Source organism: Thermobia domestica, chromosome 4, assembly GCF_964235325.1.
Source record: "Thermobia domestica chromosome 4, izTheDome1.hap1.1, whole genome shotgun sequence".
NCBI lineage: Eukaryota > Metazoa > Arthropoda > Insecta > Zygentoma > Lepismatidae > Thermobia > Thermobia domestica.
In genome coordinates this window covers 289,036,198-289,060,928 of record NC_137457.1, presented here as the reverse complement: position 1 = coordinate 289,060,928, position 24,731 = coordinate 289,036,198, and the positions used below count along the sequence as shown (strand labels likewise).

The 24,731-nt window shown below is 35.5% G+C and overlaps 1 protein-coding gene across 3 annotated transcripts in view; it reads left to right on the top strand.

Moving 5' to 3' along the window:
- The window catches only part of LOC145683535 (phospholipid scramblase 2-like), a 78,882-nt gene that overhangs the window by 6,341 nt on the left and 47,810 nt on the right, over positions 1-24,731 (top strand). For all 3 annotated transcript variants that reach the window (XR_014131139.1, XM_081754881.1, XM_081754879.1), the window contains exons 2-4: positions 3,754-3,871; positions 7,282-7,371; positions 20,527-20,741. Coding sequence is in view for 2 of the 3 variants with exons in the window: in XM_081754881.1 (XP_081611007.1) it covers positions 3,754-3,871; positions 7,282-7,371; positions 20,527-20,741 (423 nt within the window). In the remaining variant the exon portion in view is untranslated. The remainder of the gene's footprint in view (positions 1-3,753; positions 3,872-7,281; positions 7,372-20,526; positions 20,742-24,731) is intronic.

Below are 24,731 nucleotides of genomic sequence, written 5' to 3'. Positions count from 1 at the left end.
ATATTCCCTGGAAATGTTCCCGGGAAGATTCCCAAAATGGGAATTTTTCCGGGAATTTATGTACAATCGCTAAAAAAATTGCATTCTATTACTATATTATGATTTCTAAGTTAAACTCGTTTTTTATCACAGTATATTATTACAGTTGTCTCCAGAGGGTTCTTTAAAATGTATATTCTGAACGGTACTATGTTACTTTATTAATATTTTATTATATTTAGAGAGTACACATAAATGTATATTTACTTACAATATGTTCTATGAAAGTAAATATGTGGAAAAAATGGTATAGTAAGTCCACATAATTTTACACCGCTAAACAGTTTAAATTTATAAGTAAGTGGATTTTCTAGACTTCACTCTACTACTGATATTATAAACATATTAAATTTTTAAATGTTGTAAACAAATTAGAAACGAGAACTGCCAGAAGATACATGTCTCACCAATTTATCAACATTTGCGCATACATATTTATGTTCACAAAATTTGCAATGTACTGACTTATTATATCTTTATAATTTAGCACGTAATATTGCCACACACGACCTTTCTTCCTACCTATTTCTCGAAATTTCATGCGTTAATTCACATGTAAGAGAAGTCCGAGTACCTCTTCAAAAATTCGAGTCAGAGACAGGAGACAGACCGACGTCTATTACTAATGATGGTTCCATGTGTATTAATTGTGCTTCATCTCTATTCCTACATAATTTCTACATTACTGTACAAATTGGTTCTTTTTCATCATTAAATTAGTAATTTGCTACATTTTAGTGCAAATGGAAATGGAACTAATAAATCATATGATTAGTTATATACAGTACAGTCAACGAATTTTATTTTTTTTTAAATCTCCAAATTATTTAAAGCCTAGAAGTAAATCATAATAAATGAAAATAAAGTAATTAGTCACACGGGACGGTATTCAGAGAGAATTCGTTAATGAAGTGTTAGTCACAGACTAGTTAGTGCCATACTAGATCTTTACTAAGGAGGGTGTGTATTTTGGTATTCAGAGTCTACTTTGAATACAACTAAAAAGTTGATTTGGATATGATTAACTAATATAACCTCAACGCATCGGGTGAGAAAAATAAATGTGGCAGCTACGGAAAAGTAGATGTGCTCATGCGTAGTTTGTAAACATGAAAGTACATGAAATACGAAATGTGTTGCACAAGTTAAACCGTGGCTAAAAGGGTACCCTCTTTTCTAGATTAATTAGTCACAAGTGATTAACTTCGTCAACTACTACGTCCTAATCAGAGACTCTGAATACACTTTTGATAACCATCCGATAGTCAAGCCCGTAGTATAGCGTTAATAAGACGTCAAAACGACTCTGCATAAGGTCTACGGTTCTTATAATTTGGAAGATAAAATAAAGAAATAGTAATAAATTCCTTCCCGGGAATTTATATGCCAGGGAAAAACCCGGAAATATTCCCATTTTTTATTTTCCTTCCCACCGGGAATATTCCCACTGCCCATCACTAGTTCTGGGTTTGAGTTCCGGAGAGCAAGTATCCGGGCTCGAACCAAAAATCGTTAAAAGTTAGAGGGCGCCGGCCACACATGTTCAAAAATGCTTGGTCCAGGTTTAGGGTTCCCTCCCAACGGCTCGAGAGGCTCGGCTCACAGCTCATTCCCTCTCGATCCGAGCCAACAGCTCACCTACCCAAACCGACACGAGCCGAAACAAACCAAGCTGATGGCTCACTCCAACCGAGCCGACTCAAGACGATGGCTCACCTGAACCGAGTCGGAGCCTCATCTCGACCAAGCCGGCTCGAGCTGTTCGCTCAGTTGAACCGAGCTAAGCCGGTTAACATCCCTACATGGGTTGGGCTTCTGCTTCGGCTCAAAACTTTCACCGTGCAGGTCTCAGCCTTGGTGGTGACAACTACAGAATATACACTTGTTAGTGCTCAAGACATTTGAGTCTGTCTCGTTATAAAAATCCATTGTCGTCTTGTTAATGAGACGAGGCAAGATGAGAGCAGTGTCTCACCTCGTGGGCAACACTAAAAATATTCCACATTACTGCTTACATTTCTCATAGCTTTCGCTTTCCAGTCTAATCAGGCAATGATTTCAAAACGAGTTAAAACGAACGAGACATTTTTCAAACTCGACCTCAAAACAGTGACTCAGCTCGGAACTCGACTCGAATTCGCTTCAAGTTTCGAGTCGATTCGGGTTTTAGCTCGACTCGTGCCCATCCCTAATTTTTGCTCAAAGGGTGGTCTGGACACGGCGTAGCATGGATTCTAGTAGTTGCTGATATGTTTCCACGGGAATCTGACACCATATATTCCTGATGGTATAACAGGATGAACCCATAGATGTCGGTGCAGGAGTCACGGTGCGAAGAGCTCGTTCCACAACTTACCATGAATGTTCTATAGGATTAAGACAGGATAAGTTAGGAGTCAATTCATATGCTACAGCTCCGTGAAATGTTCCTTAAGCTATGCAAGTACAGTCCTGGCTTTGTGGCACCTTGCATTGTCATCCTGGAAACTGTCTTCGTGTAAGAAGAAGCGTTGCATTGTAGAGTGTATGTGATTCTGCAACACTGGTAGGTAGGTACACAATGGATGTCTCACTGTAGTACATGCATACCAACTGTTCCAGTCCATGCCAACAGAAACATTCCCAAACCATACAGCCGCCCTACCTGTCTGTACAGTACGCACCATGTACGAGAGGTCCATAGCTTCGTGCTCTTGGCGCCAGACACATGCACACCCCAAGTGGAGTAGCACAAACCGTGATTTATCGGACGAATACACACTTTTCCAATCATTCACGGTCCAATTAGCGTGTCCCTGTACCCAAGCACGACGAAGTCATTTGCTGGGGAACTTCATGCCTGCGGCCCATCTCTGGAGTCCGTTACCCCATTTTCTTCCCACTCCTTATATACCTTCTCTGCACACGAACGGGCGCATTCGACAAGTATTGTTGTCTAGGTTATTGACACACCTATTGCTGAGGTACCCACAATTATGCCCTATTAGAATAAGGATAAATCCTGCCCAACTCCGATTATAACAGTGTGCTGTCCGCCAACATGCAGCCTCGAGTGTATGTACCAGTTGGGGTAGTCATGTAATCAGCTTGACTGCTGCCCACAATTTCTTCTGTGGAAGGGTGGTCGCAATTCAGTGAACACTAAGTATATATATATATATATATATATATATATATATATATATATATATATATATATATATATATATATATATACAGTGACGTATTTAAGGAAGGGGCTCCCGGGTGTGTGTGTGTGAGAGAGAGAGAATATTTGAAGATAAGTCAATGTCCTAAGAGTAGATGTCATCTCTGCTGTCAATATTGAATCACCATAGAGCAAAAATGAGAAGATATGCCCAAAAATTGTCTTTTGTTCCACTTCTTAAAAAAAAATATTTGAAGAAAGTTCATATTTAAAACACATATAAATGATCTACAATACAAGGGATGTAACAATGATTTTAACCCAGGTCGGGTTAATTTTAAACATAAATAGATAAAACACTACGCTTGAACAATACAAATAATTTATTAATATTTCTAAGAAAGTAGATATTCTTAAATACGTCTCGAAAATTAAAGAAAGAATTTTATGCAATGTTTTCTTTATAAATATAATAGTACTTTCTTTTTTACTGTATATACCTTGTACTCTTAAGATATTCATACATAAATGTGCAATATTAGTATATACTTTTAACATATTCACAGAAACGATTTTTGATTGCGCCCAGAAACATTTTCATTATGGGAAATCGTCCGACAAGAAATTTGCGCAGTGTGCCACAGTCAGAATCCCAATCACACATGCCATCACGAAACAATGTTGGTAAGTTAATATGGAAGAACTTATTGATTAGCTTTTCTGTAATTAATACTGCAGTCAGTTTATATCAATTATGTATGGTCTATCCGTTGAAAACATTAATCCGAAACATGATAGCTACGAGGGCTAATCAGCAAAGACTGAGACTGATTATTGTACCGCAGTTTCCTTTGCTGCCGAATGCCTGCACGTTTGGTAGTTGAAAGACTTGTGTTTCATGTATACTCGTACTACGTGGCGGCATTGTCGTATCGGTAGGTTGGGAGTAATCCGCTGTGTTTTAGACACTGCTTCCATTTTGCCTCGCAACGTGCTATGTATATGCATACAATGGAGGTTACACGAGAAGAATAGTATGGAGCAATGGTGTTTTGTTTTCGCTTGAACCATACAGCTTCCGAAACATACGAAAAGCTAAAGCAAGCTTGTTCCGGAGTCAACAGTCGTGGTACCCAACGGGCATAAACACAGGACATATGGAGGTAATCGTGCATTATTGAAAAAACACTACCATATGAAATTCCCAACACTTCAATTAGTTTACTTAATGTTACTCTTCGATCCTCATGGACAATCACAACAACACTATTGATGTTTCTGTCACAGCAGAGGCTGAAACACCAGGTCCACCTTGCTTAACGCATGAAACACTTCCTTCTTTGAATTCTTTGAACCACCGAAACATTGTTGTTCGAGGTAATGCATTTTCACAGTAAACTTGCTTGAGCTTTTCGTATGTTTCAGAAGCTGTATGGTTCATGCGAAAACAAACTTTATTGCTCCATACTGTTCTTCTCGTGTAACTTCCATTGTACGCATATACACAGCATGTTGTGAGGCGAAATGGAAACAGTGTCTAAAACAGCGGATTACTCCCAATCTACCGATATGACAATGCTGCCACCTAGTGAGAGTACACATGAAACACAACTCTTTCACCTATCAATCGTACCGGCATTCTGCAACAAAAGGAACTGCGTTACAATAATCAGTCTTAATCTTCGGCCCTCGTAAGCGTTGATCAGCCCTCGTAAAACGATAACAGTTCCACTCAAGCGATAACGTGCTGACGAGTGTCCAAGAAATAGGTACGATAACAATAAAGTTATTTGATCGTCCTGTGCTATAGAAATGTTTATCATCCACATACGCAGTTTAAGCTTAACACTTCGGATCTTGCTTCATTTAGCTTAATCCTCAATTTGACTAAATATCACATAAAGGTATTACAGATAAATAATATTTATGCACTATTTCATGCGGAATAAGATAGATCCCCCGGTTGTTTAATCCACATTCAACCTAAAATGATGGATAATAAAAGAATGGCGGAAACTGAAAGAGTTTTCTCGATATTACTATTTAGCCAAGCAGAAGCGAAGAGTTCTCAATTATATTTACCATCTGGTTTTATATATATATATATAAATCAGATTTTAATACAAAGTTAGTGGAACTATAAGTATCTATAAATCAAGTGGTAGGAATATGGCAAATTGAAACTGTAGTATGACTGATTATATTCTTCTGAACTATTGTTAAAAGTATAACACTGGTAGGAATGTTTTTGTGGTTGGATATTTGTTTTAATGTTTCCTCGATACATCTGCTTATGCTTAGTGCAACCTCTACAAATGTTGAATGGATCCACACGAGAAACAATATTTATAAGTGCGTCCAGTAAGAGAACGTCTCTGACAGCTCGCAGTGACATTGCCACTACTCGCGTGTCAAGGTTTTTTTTCGGTGCAACTGTAGTGGCAATTTAATTAATGGTATAAGACAGAGTGATGGTGGTTGGTAACACTAGTACCAAAGTAGGGGCTGCAATGTCCCACCGCATGTGGTAAGAAACGTCAGAGACCATCTCTTGTTGGCCGTGCTATTGATTTATTTGAAAATTTCTTTTCATCCACTGTTTTTTTTTTTTTCGATGTAGATTTCACATGATTTTGATAGTCTGATTGATATTTGTGATTGGCATCACAGGATTGTACGAATTCATTGAGTTCCTTTTAATTTTGCGAAACTGAAGTAAGCATTAAAATGTGGTATATATCTGGAGTTATTTGATTCACAATTAAATTACATATCTCTTGCTCTGACATTTGTAAATTAAATAACACTATTTTTGTTTCTTTTCTCTTGAATGAATTTATTGGATGCTACGTTGATACCCACCACAGAATACAGTTTTTGTTGGATGATCTTAGTTCTTACCATACTTGATACATATTTTGTAATCAAAATAGATAACATAAAGACCATTGGCTATTGGTATTAATTAATGTCTGTAATTCTACAAAAATGTAACTCTGTGTACGGCCTAATAATTATGTCAGAAAAACTGTTGGTACACTACAGGTATTCAGTAAAATCGTTCACCTTTAACAGCATTTTCCAGATAGCTAATCCATTATTGGAACTTAACAAAAATAAAACATTAATTTGAGTTCTTATTACTGTAAATACATTTTCAGTAATCTTTTCTCTGATATCATATTGGAATTGCTGATTTGAGAAACGCCATAAGTTACGCATATGAGGAAAATGAGTTTACACGCAGCTTTGATTCTAGAACGGTAGCTACATCGTTAGGATGTGATGTCAGAAGTCAAGCTAAATAGTTCGTGCAATATCGAACTGCAGCAAGAGTCCCTGAGTTGAGAAACGTCAAATCATTGACTTACGGCAATATTGACATTACTGACTTACGGCATTTCTCAAATCAGAGATTCATTTATGAAAAGAAGTATGGGGACGAGTTTCATGTGATATAACGTGTCACCTTTATAATGGAGCCAGCAAAGTCAAGCAAGTTTTCAGATCCAACTAGATTGACCTCGTCCCATAATAAATTTCCACATTGACTCCTTTCTACATTATGGCTGTGACTTCTCATTGTCGGCCAGCGATACGTAGGAAAATTATAGTGGTTAGGAGTTACACTCCCCCCTATTATGATTATTCGCTGTATATAAATTCATATTAATGTTCATTTATATATAGTGGCGGATCCAAGGGGAGCTATAGGGGCTATAGCCCCCCCCCCTTGACGCTCAGATATACACTGGATAAAATGGGCTTCAATCCTGCTTTACACTGGATAAAACGGCAAAATATGGTTTAGCTCCTCCCTTGATCATACAGTCTTCTGTTTCCTTCTGTGTACTAAATTATTGCCCGGTAGGATTAGTACTTCTTGCTACAATGAAGTACAATTGTTCGATTCGTCATTCCCTTGGAAGATTCTCCTTGCAATGAAATCAAAAATAGTTACATTGAATTCGTTATCCTCCAATTAGTATGAAAGTTCACAGTGATTTAACCAACTCACGATCATGCCCTTTTTACTTGTGGCATGATCGTTGTGTCTTTTTTTAAATACAATTTATCTTGGATTTCTTTTGCAGATGTAAATGTAAATTATGCTGTAAGGGGCTTCCAGTGTCTGAAAGGTGTAGGGCAATTAATCATTGTACATAAATTGCAGTTGATACAAGGTAAATACTGAATTAAGTTTAAGGTTGTCAACTCCGAAAAATAAAATTAGCTGCACTTTTTTACCAATTAGATCCTCAGTTTAGACCTATAGTTATGCAAAGTTTCATATATATATATATATATATATATATATATATATATATATATATATATATATATATATATATATATATATATATATATATATATATATATATATATATATATATGGTCTAGGAATTAATTCGTGCGGGTGGACAAGAGATGGCGCAACGAATGGAGCGTCCCACAGTTCCGTGTATCCACACATGTGTTGCAAACCCCTGTCATCGCGTATCGGTCGTAGTATAGGGCAGTGGATTAAAGCGTCAACAACACCAGTTTGTAGTTAAGTGAACATGGCGCAATTTGTGCCTGATAAAGTGTTTTTGCGGGGTGTCCTGCTGCATTACTTTAACATGCAGAAAAGTGCGACTGAAAGTCATCGTATTTTGGTGGAAGTGTATGGTGACCATGCTCTAGCTGAGCGAACGTGTCAGAAGTGGTTTGCACGGTTTAGAAGTGGTGATTTCGGCTTGGCAGACCAAGAGCGAGCTGGACAGCCAAAAACATTTCAAGACGAAGAATTGACAGCATTGCTCGAGCAGGATTCGTGTCAAACGCAGGAACAACTTGCAGCAGCATTAGGCGTTGATCAAACAACAGTCTCCAAACGCTTGAAAGCTATGGGAATGATTCAGAAGATGTCACATTGGGTTCCACATGAATTGAAAGACAGAGACGTTGAAAGACGAAAAACCATTTGCGAATTGCTGCTTCAACGACAGAGCAGAAAGGGGTTTCTGCATCGAATTATTACGGGTGATGAGAAGTGGATCCATTACGAGAACCCTAAACGAAAAAAGCCTGGGTGAAACCAGGTGAACCAGGTTCATCACAACCAAAACGAGATATTCACTGTCCAAAGGTTATGCTGTGCATATGGTGGGATATGAAAGGTGTGGTGTACTATGAGCTGCTGCAACCGGGTGAAACTATGAATGGAGAACGTTATCGACGACAATTAATGCGTTTGAAGCAACCTCTGGCCAGAACACGACCAGAATGGGAGAACAGACATGATAAACTTATTGTTCAACATGATAACGCTCGCCCACATGTCGCAAAACCGGTCAAAACCTATTTAGAAAATGTCGGATGGGAAGTTTTACCCCACCCGCCGTATTCACCAGACGTTGCTCCTTCGGACTACTACTTGTTCGATTGCATGAACAACGATTTGATTGGACAGCGGTTTACTTCTTCAGAAGATATCGAAACATGGGTCTCTGACTGGATCGCTTCCAAGGATGAGGACTTCTTTCGCCACGGAATCCGTACATTGCCTGACAGATGGGCGAAAGTGGTGGCTAGCGATGGACAATATTTTTCTTAAGGTATTTATGTATTTTGTGTTTGTACTACAGCTTCAATGTGTGCGTACCAACCGCACGAATTAATTCCTAGACCAAATATATATATATATATATATATATATATATATATATATATATATATATATATATATATATATATATATATATATATATATACCGTGTTTACTCGCGTAATAGTCCACTTTTTGTACCAATTTTTTAATGTGAAAATCGAACTGCGACTATTACACGGAGAAAGCTGGCATTTAATTATCGCTACGGTCAAAACAATTTCGAATTTTGATGCATACAGCATTGTGTCAACATAAATATAATAAAATATAGCCTGCATATATTAAAATATTAAAGCTTGTAAAAATCAAACTCGTAATTTACAGATTCGTGGAAGACAAACAAAGTCTTCTAGGCATTGAAACAAAAGAATGATATATTTACATAATCGGGAGACACATGAATAACTACTACGTAAAACCACAAAGAAGAAACACACACGCACAAGAAGTGTCAGAGCTGTCCATACATGCGAAAGGCACTATTCATTCTCATCCGAAGTTTCACTTTCTGTCTTATCTCCATCTGACGAATCTGGGTAACTGTTCCACAGAGCATCATCTTCGCTTTCGTCCAAAGCTGTGGATATGCCGGTCTTTATGAAGCTTTTTGACACGGTGTCAGATGTTATCGAAGACCAACTTTGCACTATCCACTTGCATAAAATTTCGATAGATTGACGCTTAATTTTGCCAGTGGGTGTTTTCTCTTTGTTGCTGTTGCTCGGACTCGCGCAAGACAAGCAATTTTGAAGAAAGGCTCCTTCACAAAGACAAAAATCCCGTAGATTACGACTTTGTCTGAGAAAATGTTTTTGGCAAATGTTTTTACTTCAAACTTAAGGTGCGACTATTATGCAAGGGCGACTATTACGCGAGTAAACCCGGTATGCTAATGAACTATACCGAAAAACTGTAAGAAATGATTCTTCACATCAAAATTAGAGAAAAAGTCAATATCGACCTGTGAAGAAAAGTGAAGAAAAGTGTTAGAGCTAGGGCTGACAGACTTAGGCGTTCGATCCCAATACTATTAGTAATTTTCAAGCTATAGCAATTTGAATTAGGATGAAAACTTTAGAAATAACATATGTAAATAGAATAAAGTATTGGAATTTTTTCTGTTTTCTTAGTTCTGGGTACCAATTGTCTCGCTAGCTTTGTGCTTATTGTAAATTTATCATTGCTAACGTCCTGAAAAGAAAGCTAAAAACTAGCTTAAGTTGTTTACGTGTTAGAAAATTATTTTAATTTTCGTTTAAAAAGTGTAACGTGTTCACCATATGGAGTTTGATTTAGGATTTAGATTTCTGGGCTTTCTGCATCTATGGCCATTTAACCCATCACGTATGAAGGATGACGTCCCTAGGCGAGCATACTATCCGGGGAAAAGGAAGGAAGGAAGCGGCCTGGGACCTATAAATTAGGTACCACCCCGGAATTTGCCTCATGTGAATGAGGAAAACGCAGGAAAACCTCATTCAGGGAGGCAGGCCTGGAAAAGCGTTTTACACTTTTCGACCGAGTGCCCCACCGGGAATCGAACCTGGGACCGCTCGCACCAAAGGCGAGAGCGTTGGCGACTACGCTACACGTGGCCACATATGGAGTTGGGCTTGTATGGAGCGATATTTTCTCAATATTGAAACCGTAATTGGTAATATATTTCTACCACTTCCGGTTTTCCTAGAAAGATTAGTGTATACATGGAATATAGGCCTATTTTTGGGACCTTTAATTGATTGCAGAAAACAGCTTCTTGGTATCTATTGTCATTTTTACTCTATAATGATCAACGTTAAAACCGTAAGGGTTTGATATCTTCCACTTTCTGTTTGAATGGAAATGAAATCTTTGAGCTTTACGTCCACGGTGTTTGTCCACCACAAGTTCCACATGGCGCGAGCTGGGATCGAATCAGGGACCAGAGGTGAACGCTCTACCACTGAGCAACCACAGTGACCACTCTGTTTGAACAGAGGATAAAAGAAGAAAGTAATATTACCTGTTCTTCCCAACGTTAAATCGATTCCCAAGAAACAGCGCCTCGCAACCACTTATCGTTTTTTATCTTTGTAGTTTAGTATTGAAACCGAAATTTGTAGTTGATTTTTATTATTTCTGGTTGTAATAGTGAGTTAAGGATGAAGACAAAATGTATCCTTGGGAAGCTTAATCGGTTACAAAAAAGAAAAATAAATCTCGCCTAAATATTACCATTTCTACTTTAGTGATCAACGTTAAAAGCGGAAATGGTTTATTTCTATCCTTTCGGTTTCAATATCAATTCCAGCAATGAATTCTATCTTTAGCTTCTGATCCTTTTTATTCTGTCCAAAACTGGTGCTTATCTGCTTAATAGTCCTTGAGATTTCTTGTCTTCAGGACAGATGGACACACACTTTTGTTTCCCTGACGGACGGACGGACAGATATAAAGGAGTTTGGACTCACACATGGACAGATAGGGTAAATATATAAAGCAGTTTGGAAAGTCATATGATCAGACAAGGTAAATATATAAAGGAGTTTGGACGGACAGGGTAAATATATAAAGGAGTTTCGACATACAGGGTGAACATGTCAAGGATTTGGACAGACAGGGTAAATATATAAAGGAGTTTGGACAGACAGGGTGAATATATAAAGGATTTGGACAGACAGGGTAAATATATAAAGTAGTTTAGACGAACAGGGTAAATATATCAAGGAGTTTAAACGGACAGGGTAAATATATCAAGGAGTTTGGACGGACACATGGATAGACAGAGTAAATATATCAAGAGTTTGGACAGATAAGGTAAATATATAAAGGAATTTTGGTAAACCTAACTCCTTTAGAAATCAATTAAAGTAGTTTTGAAGACATGCCTCGGTGAGAGATATTTTAAATCTATAAATACAGAATTTCTTTAAAGTAGCTGTGGAATTGCAGTGTAGAAAAAAATGCTGTAATGAAATGGCAGTACATTTTCGCGAATAATAATCCGAGCGAGAAGCTTATAACTTGTCTAGCTTCTGTTGAGTGGTGTACATAATCGACGTACCTAAAAATAACGTAATCGAAATTCTATGGTTTTAACCATGTAACAGTCCATAAGGAAGTCATGATGAACTGAATTCATATATCATTGCAGCGTGTACGTCATAACTCGTAATGACGAAGCTGTGTGACACATAAGACATCTAGTAATATGAGGAAAGCAGTGTGTTTCCACTGTCCTCACTTTTTTATACCTACCGTCCCTGACGTACCTGTTCCCTACAGATACATCTCCGTGCTTTTTAGGGATCACTTAGCATAAGTTGGTTCGTGTTTTCTGCAATATCGTTTTCATGGCATATCTGCACGATGTATTTATACCCATAACAGTTAAAGCATATTAAAGTGACTCTGCACCCAGGAATGTCACTTCTCCACAAGAAATAATTCATAAGGTCAAAGAATGTATTTTGTAATGCAAGAACTACATAAATCATGCATTCATAGTTGCTGGTTTAGTTGTGGCACACCATATTTTGGAAAAATTACAGGTAAAGTTCAATACTTTGCATGAAAAGACATATTGTAAGGAACACATTTCTGCAGGCGATAGAAATAAATACAAAGTAATACAGCTGTATTTTACGTTTACAAGTGTAGGATTATTAGTTTGAAAGCAATCATGTATGGCTACCTAAACTAGAATAGTACTTTCAATCATTTTTTTAACTACACTAAAATCAACGACACTAATATTTCTCAAAACCACTACTATTGTAACAGTTTTTTACAAGTCGTAAAATACCGTGCATTAATTAGAAGCACTGAAATATATAATAGTAGAAGTCATTTTTAAACACTAGTGCTATTTTAAAATTAGAGGAATAACGTCATTGACTAGACTTTATGCATATTTTTAAATCACGCTCGACCCTAGCCATAGGAGCTAAATACGCTGTTCTGATTGGTTGAACTTATCCGCCTCTCGGCACGTAGCGTGCATAGAGCAGAAATCAAACGTCTGTTACTGTTGGTCCTCGGGTCCAAGAGAGCAAGCGCAATGGGATAGTAATGATAATCACTTTTCGCATGGGTTCAAACCCGGTCCATTTTTTTTTATTTTCATAACGCTTTTTTCATTAAAATAAGAAAAAATAATACTAATTTTCCATTGTATGTAATGTATAATACATAAAAAGAGATTTATTTACGTTACATTACTGAACATAGCTGGGCGAGCGACATCGAGCGAGGAGGGTTTGAAACTTGGCAGGGTCGTTTTGTTCCACCTTTACCACCATGATAATCCACATGACATTACGTCACACTTGCGTGGTCCAACTTTGAACCCAGGATGCGAAATCATTTGAAAATGGTGAGGAAAAGTAGTTCAGCGATCCATACTAATATCTCACTGTGCTTCACACATGAAGTGCGGGCTCCAAAGAAGTTGAATTATTCATGTATTATTATTATTATTATTATTATTATTATTATTATTATTATTATTATTATTATTATTAATAATAATAATAATAATAATAATAATAATAATAATAATAATAATAATAATAATAATAATAATAATAATAATAATAAATGTTCAAACTAGTTGTCGTTATTATTTAAAATACTTTAATTAATTATTTATTCATTTAATCTAAATTGGTACACTTATCTATTGTGTTTAATATACATTTCAGTGCGTATGGTCCAGGGTTAGAGTCCCGTGGAAGCACAGTATCCTTGTGTTTACCATTACATTTAGGTCTGCATTCAGGAAAATAGCGGTATGGGATCTAAAATTCAGAAATAATAGCGCCTGAGAACCGATGTGCTAACCAAGCATTAGATCTACGAAGTTGAAGCGCTTCACCTGGCCAGCTATAGATTCGCATGAACTGTAGAGTCAGAGTAGATCAAATAATACGATTGATTTGGTATTTAAGCTTAGCTTCCTTTTTCAGCAGCGAAGCTATGAGATGTAGATCTACAGTTTAAGGTGGAATCCGAAGCACCGTAATCGTTTAAAGTTTTATAAGACGCTCCCAACGGGAAATGAACTCGACACTCCGTGTACCAAAGACGGTGTCCGTGTGCTAGACACTAGACCAACGGGGGGAGCTAGAACAATACGAGTATTGAATGATTGTGTTACTGTATTAATAGACCTAAAATATATAGTTTCCAACAACGTATCTTAAATTAGAGAAAAATTTTAAGATTAAACTTCTCTTCTCTTTATTTCCGTGTGTAATGAGAGTTGAACACGTGATGGCCAGACAAAACTCACGTATCAGCAGCAGTAACAGCATTCCATAATTTTAAAGGAGGTCCATCGAGTTTATTGTCAATAAAGATTGCAAGATACTCGGCCAACATAGGTTTCTTTCGGAACTTTTAATATTATGAAGAACACTGAATTTACGTTCACAGGCAGCAGTGGAAATGGCACAGAGCGAACTTTAGACGTTAAGGCTTTACGAACTGTGAAATCATTTACCGACTTAGAACTTGATATGTAGTCTCTCCATTCTGACACTACAACATCATGATTCAATCCCAACAATTGAGCTGCTTTATATACGTCTACGTTACCGTATAAACCACTCGTCCTATTACGATATTTATTTCCAAACACTGAAAAGCACTTTAGCACATCATTAGAAGGAAACCTTCTTTCAGCTATCTACTAAACCTTCGATTATCTTGCCCTTTTATTTGATCAAACTCACTATCATCACTCCTTGTATCAGACGCTTGTCTGCAGTGCACTAAATACTCTTCTTTACAAAGACTTAGGTAGACATCATCTTTCATACGCATTTCTCTCAGAGCTTGGATTGTAGATTGAATTTTTTTTTCTTTATTTCGTTTTACGAAACTTCTTCCTTTTGCATCATTTTACTAATATTAGACAGAATGGACGCAATATCCAGAAGAAAACGTAGCAATAGAATGTTCTTTCTCTCCAACAGTTTTTTTTTTTTTTTTTTAAATAAGACAGTTTAGAGCAGTCTCTGCTGAAATGGTCAGTATTTACACTCCAAAAGTAGGAATTGCACTATACAAGAAAAATCTGTAAAGTCTGCCAATAATGTGTCCCTCTCAATTGAAATCCAACGTATGTGAAACAATTTTTTTGATTTTCAGCAGTCCTGCGGCATCTATGACTGTTGCGATACTTTTAAGTTTTGCAGCTGTAGATGGTTTACTGGACATTTTGTAAATTCTCCTAACATTCAAAGTTGTGAATGCATTCCTAACACCAAAGACCCTTGCAGAAACAAGATTCATTCGATGTGCCATGCAGTGTACACTAATAAAGCACGGTTTGACATTTCTTCTAATTCGAGCGGCAACACCATCATTTCTCCCAGTAAACACTGCAGTCCCGTCCAAACCAAATCCAGCAAGCTTTTCTTTAAGATTTAAAATGTCTATGGAATCTTCGGAAAACGCTTGATTAATTTTCTCTTCAAGGGATTTTGAATCGGTATTTTCTACGGGCACTAATTTATAGAAACAACAACAAGGGTTATTTTCTTCGTCCACTTATGTTACATATAACACAGCAAGTGCTTATCTGCAAACCTGTCTGTAGATTTGTCCACTAAAATTTAAAAAAACGATGTTTAAAATTTTACCAATTTTGCACGAGACAGATCAAAAATAAAACTAGTCATAGTTGCCGCAGTTTTATCTGCATGATGATGCGTTCCCATATCAATGCCGTTTTTGATCTGTAGGTTTATTAGTTCGTGTGGTCACGGAAACTTCACTCTCTTTTCGCCGCCACATAAACTTAATGTAACACTCTAACAATTGTTTTCAGCTTTTCTTTCTGGTTTGTTATACACAGTTCTCGAGCAAATTCTGAATACTTCTGGAAATATGTCTTTTACAAATTTGTTCCTGATGCAAACTACGCATTTTTTTTCGTGCTTGCATCAAGATTCTTTTTCTTACTTTTTTTTTTTTTTTTTTTTTTTTTTTGACACATCCTTATTTGCCCAAGGTAAGTCATGTGTGGAACTATCTATACTTTTGGATACGAGATGGGAATGATGCACACAAACACTACACAACATAACTTCTTCACAACTGTCTTCATGATTCGTGAATATCAACCACGAGCGGTCCTTTTTCCATACAACTTCAGACGTATCACTTATTGATTTTGTTGTTAATATAAGTGGTGTATAATCACTAAAATAAGATTGACTTGGAAGTTGCTCCAGATGAAGGAATGTATCTACCTCCACAATGTTCGATGATTCCAAGTCTAGGTATTTTACACACCTTGTTGTCACTTGTTCCACTATTTTTCACTCTCAGTTCGATTATCGTCACATCTGGTGAGTTCTTCCGCAATCTTAGGATTCGTTTTTTTAAAAATAGTAATTAAGCCCGATTTCCCGGATACACCGCTTTCTGCTCGTTTCATAGACGATATTTATGAAAAAAAAAAGACACTAACATCGAAACGAGTTGAAGCAATTCTTGTAACTGAATTTTATTTTACGTTTTGCATTCTTCAACTAAAACAAGAGAACAGCAAACCATTGTTTTTCTTCTAAGTTAAAGTCCTTCCCTTCCTACCTTTCTTATTGTTCTTTGGAAGCTGCCGCCAGTCCTCAAAAGTATTCTTAATAAAGGGAGGAAGAAAACCTGTCACTCATAAGTTATTTCCAACAATTTTTGGAAGGACACTTGACCCAAACTGCTGCTCTGCGCCCATTTAAAGATGGGTAGCCAGTCATTCTGCCGTGGGCAATGCGATACCTCCCGTTGGTACAGCTCTAACGTCAATGTATTCTACGACGTTGCTTTATGTTTTTCCGAATTGCAAACAAAGTATATTGCATAAAAAAAGATCTGAATGGTCAGTGGACTTTCCCTCGTTTTGTCAACGTATTTTTCTTATCCGTTTCACAACACAGTTTTTCTTTTTTTTGAATATGCATCCAAAACCTTGACCGAGGCTGGTGGATGGTGTGTATACCTTAATTGCTAGCAGCGTTGCACTGACCTGCCGACCCACCGGCCCGCGGGTCGATGCGCCCTCCTTAATGAATGGTTTCGCCTCCTATCAGCAATGGCTTTTGGGTCGAAGATAGTGAAATGCCACTTGATCGTTTTTCTGAACATTAAATCCACAGAGATAAAGTAACCTATCTCTGTGATTGTATCATTTGGATTCCAGGCCTAAATTTATATATTTTTACATATTTGGTTCTATAGCGATGTTCTGCACATTTTAAGTTAGTATCACTGTTATCCCGGATGCGTAGGCCTAAATCAAAAACATTAGTCAAAACATTTCTTTTCAAACGTAAAATTTATAAAACAACCTGGCAATTTTGATGATTCAGTACGGTATCTGTTGATTCCCAACCATATTCAAACGTGGTGTTATGCCCATGTTTTCAACCTTGTGATTTGTGATACCGCGCAATGCCTTCCATCTTCCATATCCTTCTTTGGATTACTTTAGGAAACACAGACATTTCTCAGAGTCCTACAAGCGCCTTAATATGTATATACAACAGAATCCTATTGCACGTCTTGTCGTTATTGGAACGGTTAATGGAACAGTAAAAGTTATGCTACTGTACGCATATTTGGTCGTTTTCATTACTGGGCAGAAGGTAGAGCTGCTACAGAGAGGATATCGGAGCCTGTCTTCGTTGAACTTATGATTACACTCTTCCTTATTGGTAACACCAATGAATTCAATCAAAAAGTTCGCAATGATGCTCTTTCATCGTTAAAGAAGTTTGTCTCCTATGAAACAAGGTTAGTTGCCATGATGTTTTTACTAATATTTCAAATCACTAGTCCGCTCTCAGATTTCCTTCAAACCAAGACTCCTAATTATGTCCAAGCTTGGAGGTTCACTTCTGCTTCATAGGATACCTTAAATAAAGCAAGGAATAAACTTGAAAAAGTTAGTCTGGCAACAAAGACTTTTGTAAGAGTAGTGTCAGAAAAGACTAGTGATAGAGTAGAAAAGTGTCCTTCACTTGAAGATCTTTGGATTGAAAGAGAGCTTCCGAAAAGAAGAGTACCTAAGGTAGAGAAAATGAGTGGTGAATTGGCATCTCATGAAATCATAGGGAATACAGAAGAGGAAAGCTTCATATTGTGTGTTTTCAATGTTGTCCTTGACAAAATCAATCAAAGTATGACCAACCGGGTTTCGAAACACAAAAACCTTTATTTAGACTTGGCGTGTTTTGATTTAAGGCGGTTTTGTGATTTAAAAGACGAACTACTCTCAAATGCAATGAACAAAATCTATGAGTTAATTCTCAGCATAGATTAAGGGAAGCTTATCGAAGAAGTAAATCATTTGCAGAGGTTTGGTCCACAATATCGCAAGGAGGTGTTTAGAGTGAGTACAATAGTGAGTACGATAGTGAAGAATTAACTAGTGAGTAAGAAGAAGAAACACAGAGGGAAGATATTGAACCAGCTATGCAGGAAATCAAATTAAAGAAACCTTGCAAGTCTAACGAGTGCATTTAAAATTATATATGAATATCGCATATATTCCTTATGTTATACAGATTTCTTTAAAACGTACAAATTCCTCCTTACGATCTCTCTTACACAAGTAAGTTGTGAACGAGCGTTTTCCAAACTCAAGATTATTAAATCTAGAATAAGGGCGAATCTCGCTCAAGACAACCTTGAATCGTTTCTGTTAATGCAGTGTAAACGGGATATACTAAGTAAAGTGAATAATGATGCCATAATTAACAAAGTCTGTCTTGATAGTCGAGAATTGAAAAGACTCCTGATGTAAGGTAAGAATGTTCTTGTTACTTATCACGTAAACAGATCAAAGCGATAGAAGTCGAATGCTATGTATTTGTATAATACGGCATTGCATCAATAATAATTGTTGTCTGAAACCAAAGTGAACTATTGTAACTGCATTTTTGAGCTGTCAACAACTTCGTGTAAAATTTAAAAAAAGAACAGCATGTCAAATACCACAATAAAAGTAATCTTTTCATGTAATTTTTATCTACCACTGTTTCTAAAAATGCAACTTTATCAAAAATCATGAAAAACTACATAGTTCACTCGGGGTTGCAGATTGCTTGAAAATGCATTTAGTTCACTGATTTCAGGCAGCTTAATTGAGAGCCTCAGAATACAAGGGATCTAAGTTGTACATGACTTTTCCAATAAGGTTATTTATGTTAAGAAAAGGACTCTCTGCAATATGCAAAGTAGAAGGAGAACCACATGACAGACCACTCGAGGGTCTACTGATGAGTGGATTGCGTCGTAGCTCACCTCCCAGTTTATATATTTCAGTGTGGAGAGTCCATTTCCTGAGCATAAATAAACTTTATTTCAAAAGTTAGGAAGACCCCTTAACCTCCAAAGTCCTCACTTTATGTTTGCTGTAGATGTTTTATTGAGTGTAACGGAATAAAACTATGGGGTTTTGAAACTTACATTTTGAGCGTTTAAATGGTCTGCGAGGATATCTTTTGTATTGGGTTGATCATCCAGTTAATCTACATAGAATACGCATATGCAATAAATGTTTCTATGCTAGTGGCAGTACGCCCTAATAATGATTTAAGGTCTGCGCCCCCGACAGCTTCTCAGTCAGATCCTAATTGCTAGTAAGAAACCCTTTACAGCCTATAAGGAAGTTAAACCCGTTTTATACACACGCTACTAATTTATTTTAGCACTATTTAGACCATGAAGTTTTTTTCCTTTTTATTTATTTATGGTATTTGCTTTCCATCTGTCCTTCTAGTCTAATATTAAGGTGTCCCTTCTACAGATTTTGATGAGGGGGGAAATGCAAGCAAAAAAATTCTGGTGTGGGAAATTCCTTACCGTCCCCTTCCCCCTGGATTTCGCACCCTGTTCGAACCTCATTCGCTTCCTTGTGACGAAAATAAATTTTATTTTAGGGTAGCGCTTGAAAAAAAAAATATGCCTAACGTTCTTACGAAATGTAACCTCAACATAATTATATTCTTATTTTTACCAACACACAAAGTGACAATTTTCTTCTATTACTATAATACACAATACATGCACCAGAAGTTTGGACAATCGCAAACTGCAACCAATCAGAAACGTCTAGTTAGTTCCTATGGCTAGGGTCGAGCGTGAAAAACTATGCAGACTTTTATACGACCCGCTCGGGAGAGTAATACTCCCGGAAGTACGTTCTTCCGCGCGCTACTCTAGCCAGCTGTTTTACGCGCTATCCTAGCCAGTTGTTTTAAGTTGGTCACAAAATTTATATCATAAAGTACAAGGGGGAACAAAACGAGCCCTATATCATGGAGTACAAGGGCATAAGTACTACAACTACTTATCGCACAAAAATAAATAAATCACTTTTTTAAGTATTATTTTCATATTGTTTTAATTTAATGTGTTATAAAAATGTAAAAAAAATCCTCGGGCCGGGTATGAACTCGCGCCAAAAGAGAGTTTTATTACTAGCATATAGCGCTAGCCTACTAGGCCACGAAGGCCGACAGCAGCAAGCGTTTGATTTCTGCTACTTTAATGCAACGTGGCAAGAAGTGGATAACGCCAACCAATTAGAATTGTGTTTCTAGTTATTACTTCCGGGAGCATTACTCTCCCGAGCTAGTCCTGACTTTATTACGAAATATTGATATAGTAATTTCTTCTTCTTCTTCTTCTTCCTAAGCTTTAATGGGTACAGAAATTCACAACGAGTTCACCATTTCTTATAGAAATATTGATTTGTTTACCGTCATAGAAACTACTGAATATTCACCTAGCCTCTATTGTCCAAATAACAATTTATTGGAATTACTAACAATCGATACAAATGGAACCCCTTTCATCTACATGTGCCGATATTATCGCTGTGGATGGGCGTGCTTTCCTTATCAGTATTGCGTAAGTTGTTTTAGTAAATTCTAACACAATTATTATTAGTAATAAGTTTTTTAAATTTAATTTTTGAAAATTCATTTAAATATTTTATTGTAACGATTGTGAATCTATTGTCTTAAAACGTGTTAACACTTGTATGGGAACTTCGGCGATAAAAATTATAAAATCAGTTTTCCCGTTGAATTGGATGCTTCTGTCCAATCAGAAACATATTCTGCAAATTAGTTAATTTTTCTTCAGATTATAATTATGTTTACATGTAAATAATGAGAGTAAATACATCATCTTTTGCATAAAATTGTTGTATATACATATAATGCTTCAAAAATGTATTCAATCGGGAACTTCCTAATTTTATTATCCGTACTTGCAAAGATAAAGATAAATGCCTGCATGTTGTTACTATAAATACTGTAAATTTCACTAGAAATATTTTGTTTCTATTTTTATTTTTATTTATTTATTTATTCGGCATTAGTCGAGCAGACGGTTCAACCAAAATTTTAGATTTCTTATATTTTTAGGTTAGGTTAGGTTCGTTAGAACATTACTCGAATAGACAGACTAAATTTTCTATTTGGTAGTTAATCTATTTATTTATTTTACGCAGATCATTAACTTGAAACGCTTCAGTTTTACCGGAGTTCGAGTCCAATTTAAATTACACTTCGGTTTCGGCAAAACGCTACTAGCTTGAGATTCCGTTGGCTGGGTGTGCTTTTAGTTATTTCGCCCCCTACTTTACTCCAACGCCAACCATTCTTTAACGGATCCCAGAGCTTTAGAGGAAAAAGATTTTAATAATAATAATAATAATAATACAAACGTGAAAAAGAGTGTTTTGATCCAGAATTTCCTCACATGCTGGATAGGTGGAAAATAATCATGAAAGCTGTAATCAGAGTCGTTTTGGAAGTGCCTCCTTGCTAAAGACGAAAAGTTGAACGTTCTTGTCCTTGATTAAAGAAAATGACGAAAAATACAGGGTTATTCAAAAAGAAAGGACATATTTCAAACATTTATTTCTTCCAAACTACAAAAGATAGAAACATGATTCGAACGTTACTTGATTACGAAAAGTTGACAATTTAAACAGCCCGGATAGAAATTCAAATGAAGAACAAATGAAATTGACACACGAATTAATCAACCCTCTGTATATATATTGATACGCCCTTGTAATTTTTTAACTAACAGACAAAACACGTTGAAATTTTGTAACATACAAATATTGGCAGGGGAACTTTGATATACTCTACTATACCACTAGGTTAATAGTGTTGTCAACCATCATAGTTTTTTAATGGCATTACGTCAGGTATTATACACTTTAAATTTAAATATTAAACAAAAACTTAGAAGAACATACTTGTTATCATTCAGTGTTACAAAGCAAGAACGCTATAGTATCACAAAGAACGAAAATCAACCAAATTTTGAAGGCTTCTACAATAGTAGTAATCCAAATGAGACGGTCAGAGCAATGCGTGTTCAAAGTACCTTCATGGCAAATACTACGTTCATCACAAAAACTTATATAATTTCGATCAATAGAAACAAAGTTACAAGGGATTAAAAATTTGACTTTCTTCATAGAACGTAATTTCAAAAAAGTGCTTAGATAAGTATCATATCCAATTATTTAGATGGCTATGAGTAGACAAAGATCATAATGCCGTTTACGGCAATTTAATATCTCAAGTCGTTCTGGAGATATGAAAGAAACGGCAAGAATTGCTATATTATTTAAAATGGTGTATTTGTGGGAACTGTTAAAAACGGTTGCTTCCTTTGCTTCTACAACATGACAACAATAGTTTTTGGCAGGTGTAATTATAAGTTCTCAGAATTATACAATTTTGAGTAGTACTGCAAACTTTACCAGTGTTTATCATATCTGCAGAACAGTTTAAGATTGCTGTAAACGGTATTATGATCTTTACACCGGTTGAAAAGTATCTCTGTGATTGGACAAGGTATTTATCTATGCAGGTTTTCGAAATGAAGGTTCTTGAAAAAAGTTAAATTTTAATCCCTTGTAACTTTGTTCCTATTTATTTGAGACACTACAGTGCTTTAGATGTTCATTGTTACGTCCATCCCACTTTATTACTGATGTAGAGGCGACCAAAATTTGGATGTTTAAGATACTGTAACAGTATTCAGTGTTCTTAGTTTGCAACATTGAATAACAAATGTGATATTGTAAGTTTTTGTTTGACATGTAGATTTGAAATGTGAAATAACATGACATACTGCCCTTTTTTTGCTTAGACAAAAAGCAGAACTGTGTTGGACTGACAAAATTATTAATCTAGTGGTATAGTAGAGTATGTCAAAATATTCCCCTGCCGATATTTGTATTTAATATTGTTTGTGTTTAAAATTTCAACGTTTTTTGTCTATTAGTTTAAGACTTACAACGGCGGGATATTCAGTCTTTTGTGAACTTTGCTTGGTTAACCTCGTGCACTTAATGGTGTTCTTATCATTTGTTAATAATGATTTTCTTTTCACATTTACTATTAATTATTTTAGCAACAAAAGTTCTAAACAATTTTTTATTAAAAACGAATTTTTTAAACAACTAAAATAAAAACCAAAAACAAAATTTCGAAAGGATTGTAAACTATATAAAATTTCCTAAGTTAATTTTCTTTTAACCGAATAGGTGATATTTTTGTGAACCAAACACTTTTTTTTATCGGATTTAATGGTTAATCGTGAATCGTTTTCTTACTGCCATATGTTTTTATGATGATCTATTGTTTGTGTTTAAGAATTCTTACCTTGCTAAAAGAAAATTTTAGATTAAGATATGTTCGGTTTTTAGATTGAAAATTTTTAGTTGAGAATTTTAGTACGTAGAAAACTTATCGTTTGCTCAGTTTTGTTTTGGTAAAAAAAAAATAGTTTGAACAAATTTAATTTGAAGAAAAAATTTGAATTTTACTTTGCTAAAAACATTTTCACTGAAAAATTTTAGTTTATAAAATATTTTCGTTACGGTAAAATGATTGCGCTCTAAATATTTGACAAACTATAAAAGATTTTTTTTGAAATGTTTTAGTCTACTGAAGATATTCTTGTTTGAGAAAGACTATCTATATAAGAATTTTAGCTTGTTTAGATTACAGACACAATTTCCGATGCTTTGTTGAAAGTGTTTCTCTTATAACTATTTTTCGAGTTTGTAGGAATATTTTTGTTTGCATATTGAAAATATTTGTAGTTTGAAAATTTTCAGTTAGAGATTTTACATTGTAGAAAATTTTTGTTCGCTATATTTTGTTTTAATGAGAAAAAATGGTTTAAATTTTATAGTTTACTGTAAAGCTTTCGTTAACTTACTGACTTTATTAGTTTAAAAATCTTTTAGTTGAATAATTTAAATTTGAATAATATTTTTGACATTATTTTATAAATATGGGCATCCAATATTTTTCATGATTCCTTAGTGATGAAATTCATCATGATTTCCATCTTGGTGTACTGTCTATAATCATATTTAGCAAAGGTATGAAACATTGAATATAGTATTCCCATTTATTTTATTAAATGGTTACATAAGTAAGTTTTGAATAAAAAAGTTACAGATTTCTTATAAAAAAAAGTTAGCATTAAAAGAGTATTATTTGACACTTTTATCTTATTTTTTTTAGTTTCTAGGAAAACTTTCATTTTTAGTTACAAAATTTTTAAAATGTTGATTTCTTTTTCAGAAGAAACATTTAAAATTGGAATTAATTTTTTGTTAAAAATTTTATTTACGGAAAAGTTTTCTTTGATAATTTTGCGTTTCATTTTCTTTGTTTGAATTTATTTTATTTGAATAAAATTAGTTATTTTTTAGTTTTTTGTTTGAAAACTTAGATTGACGATTTTCAATTTGACGATAGTTTTCTTATTTAAATTTTTTTCGCTTAACTATTTTTTTTAATCAGGTAGTGCTTATACATTGTCTTGATTAAGCTACCTATGCAAGGTAAATAA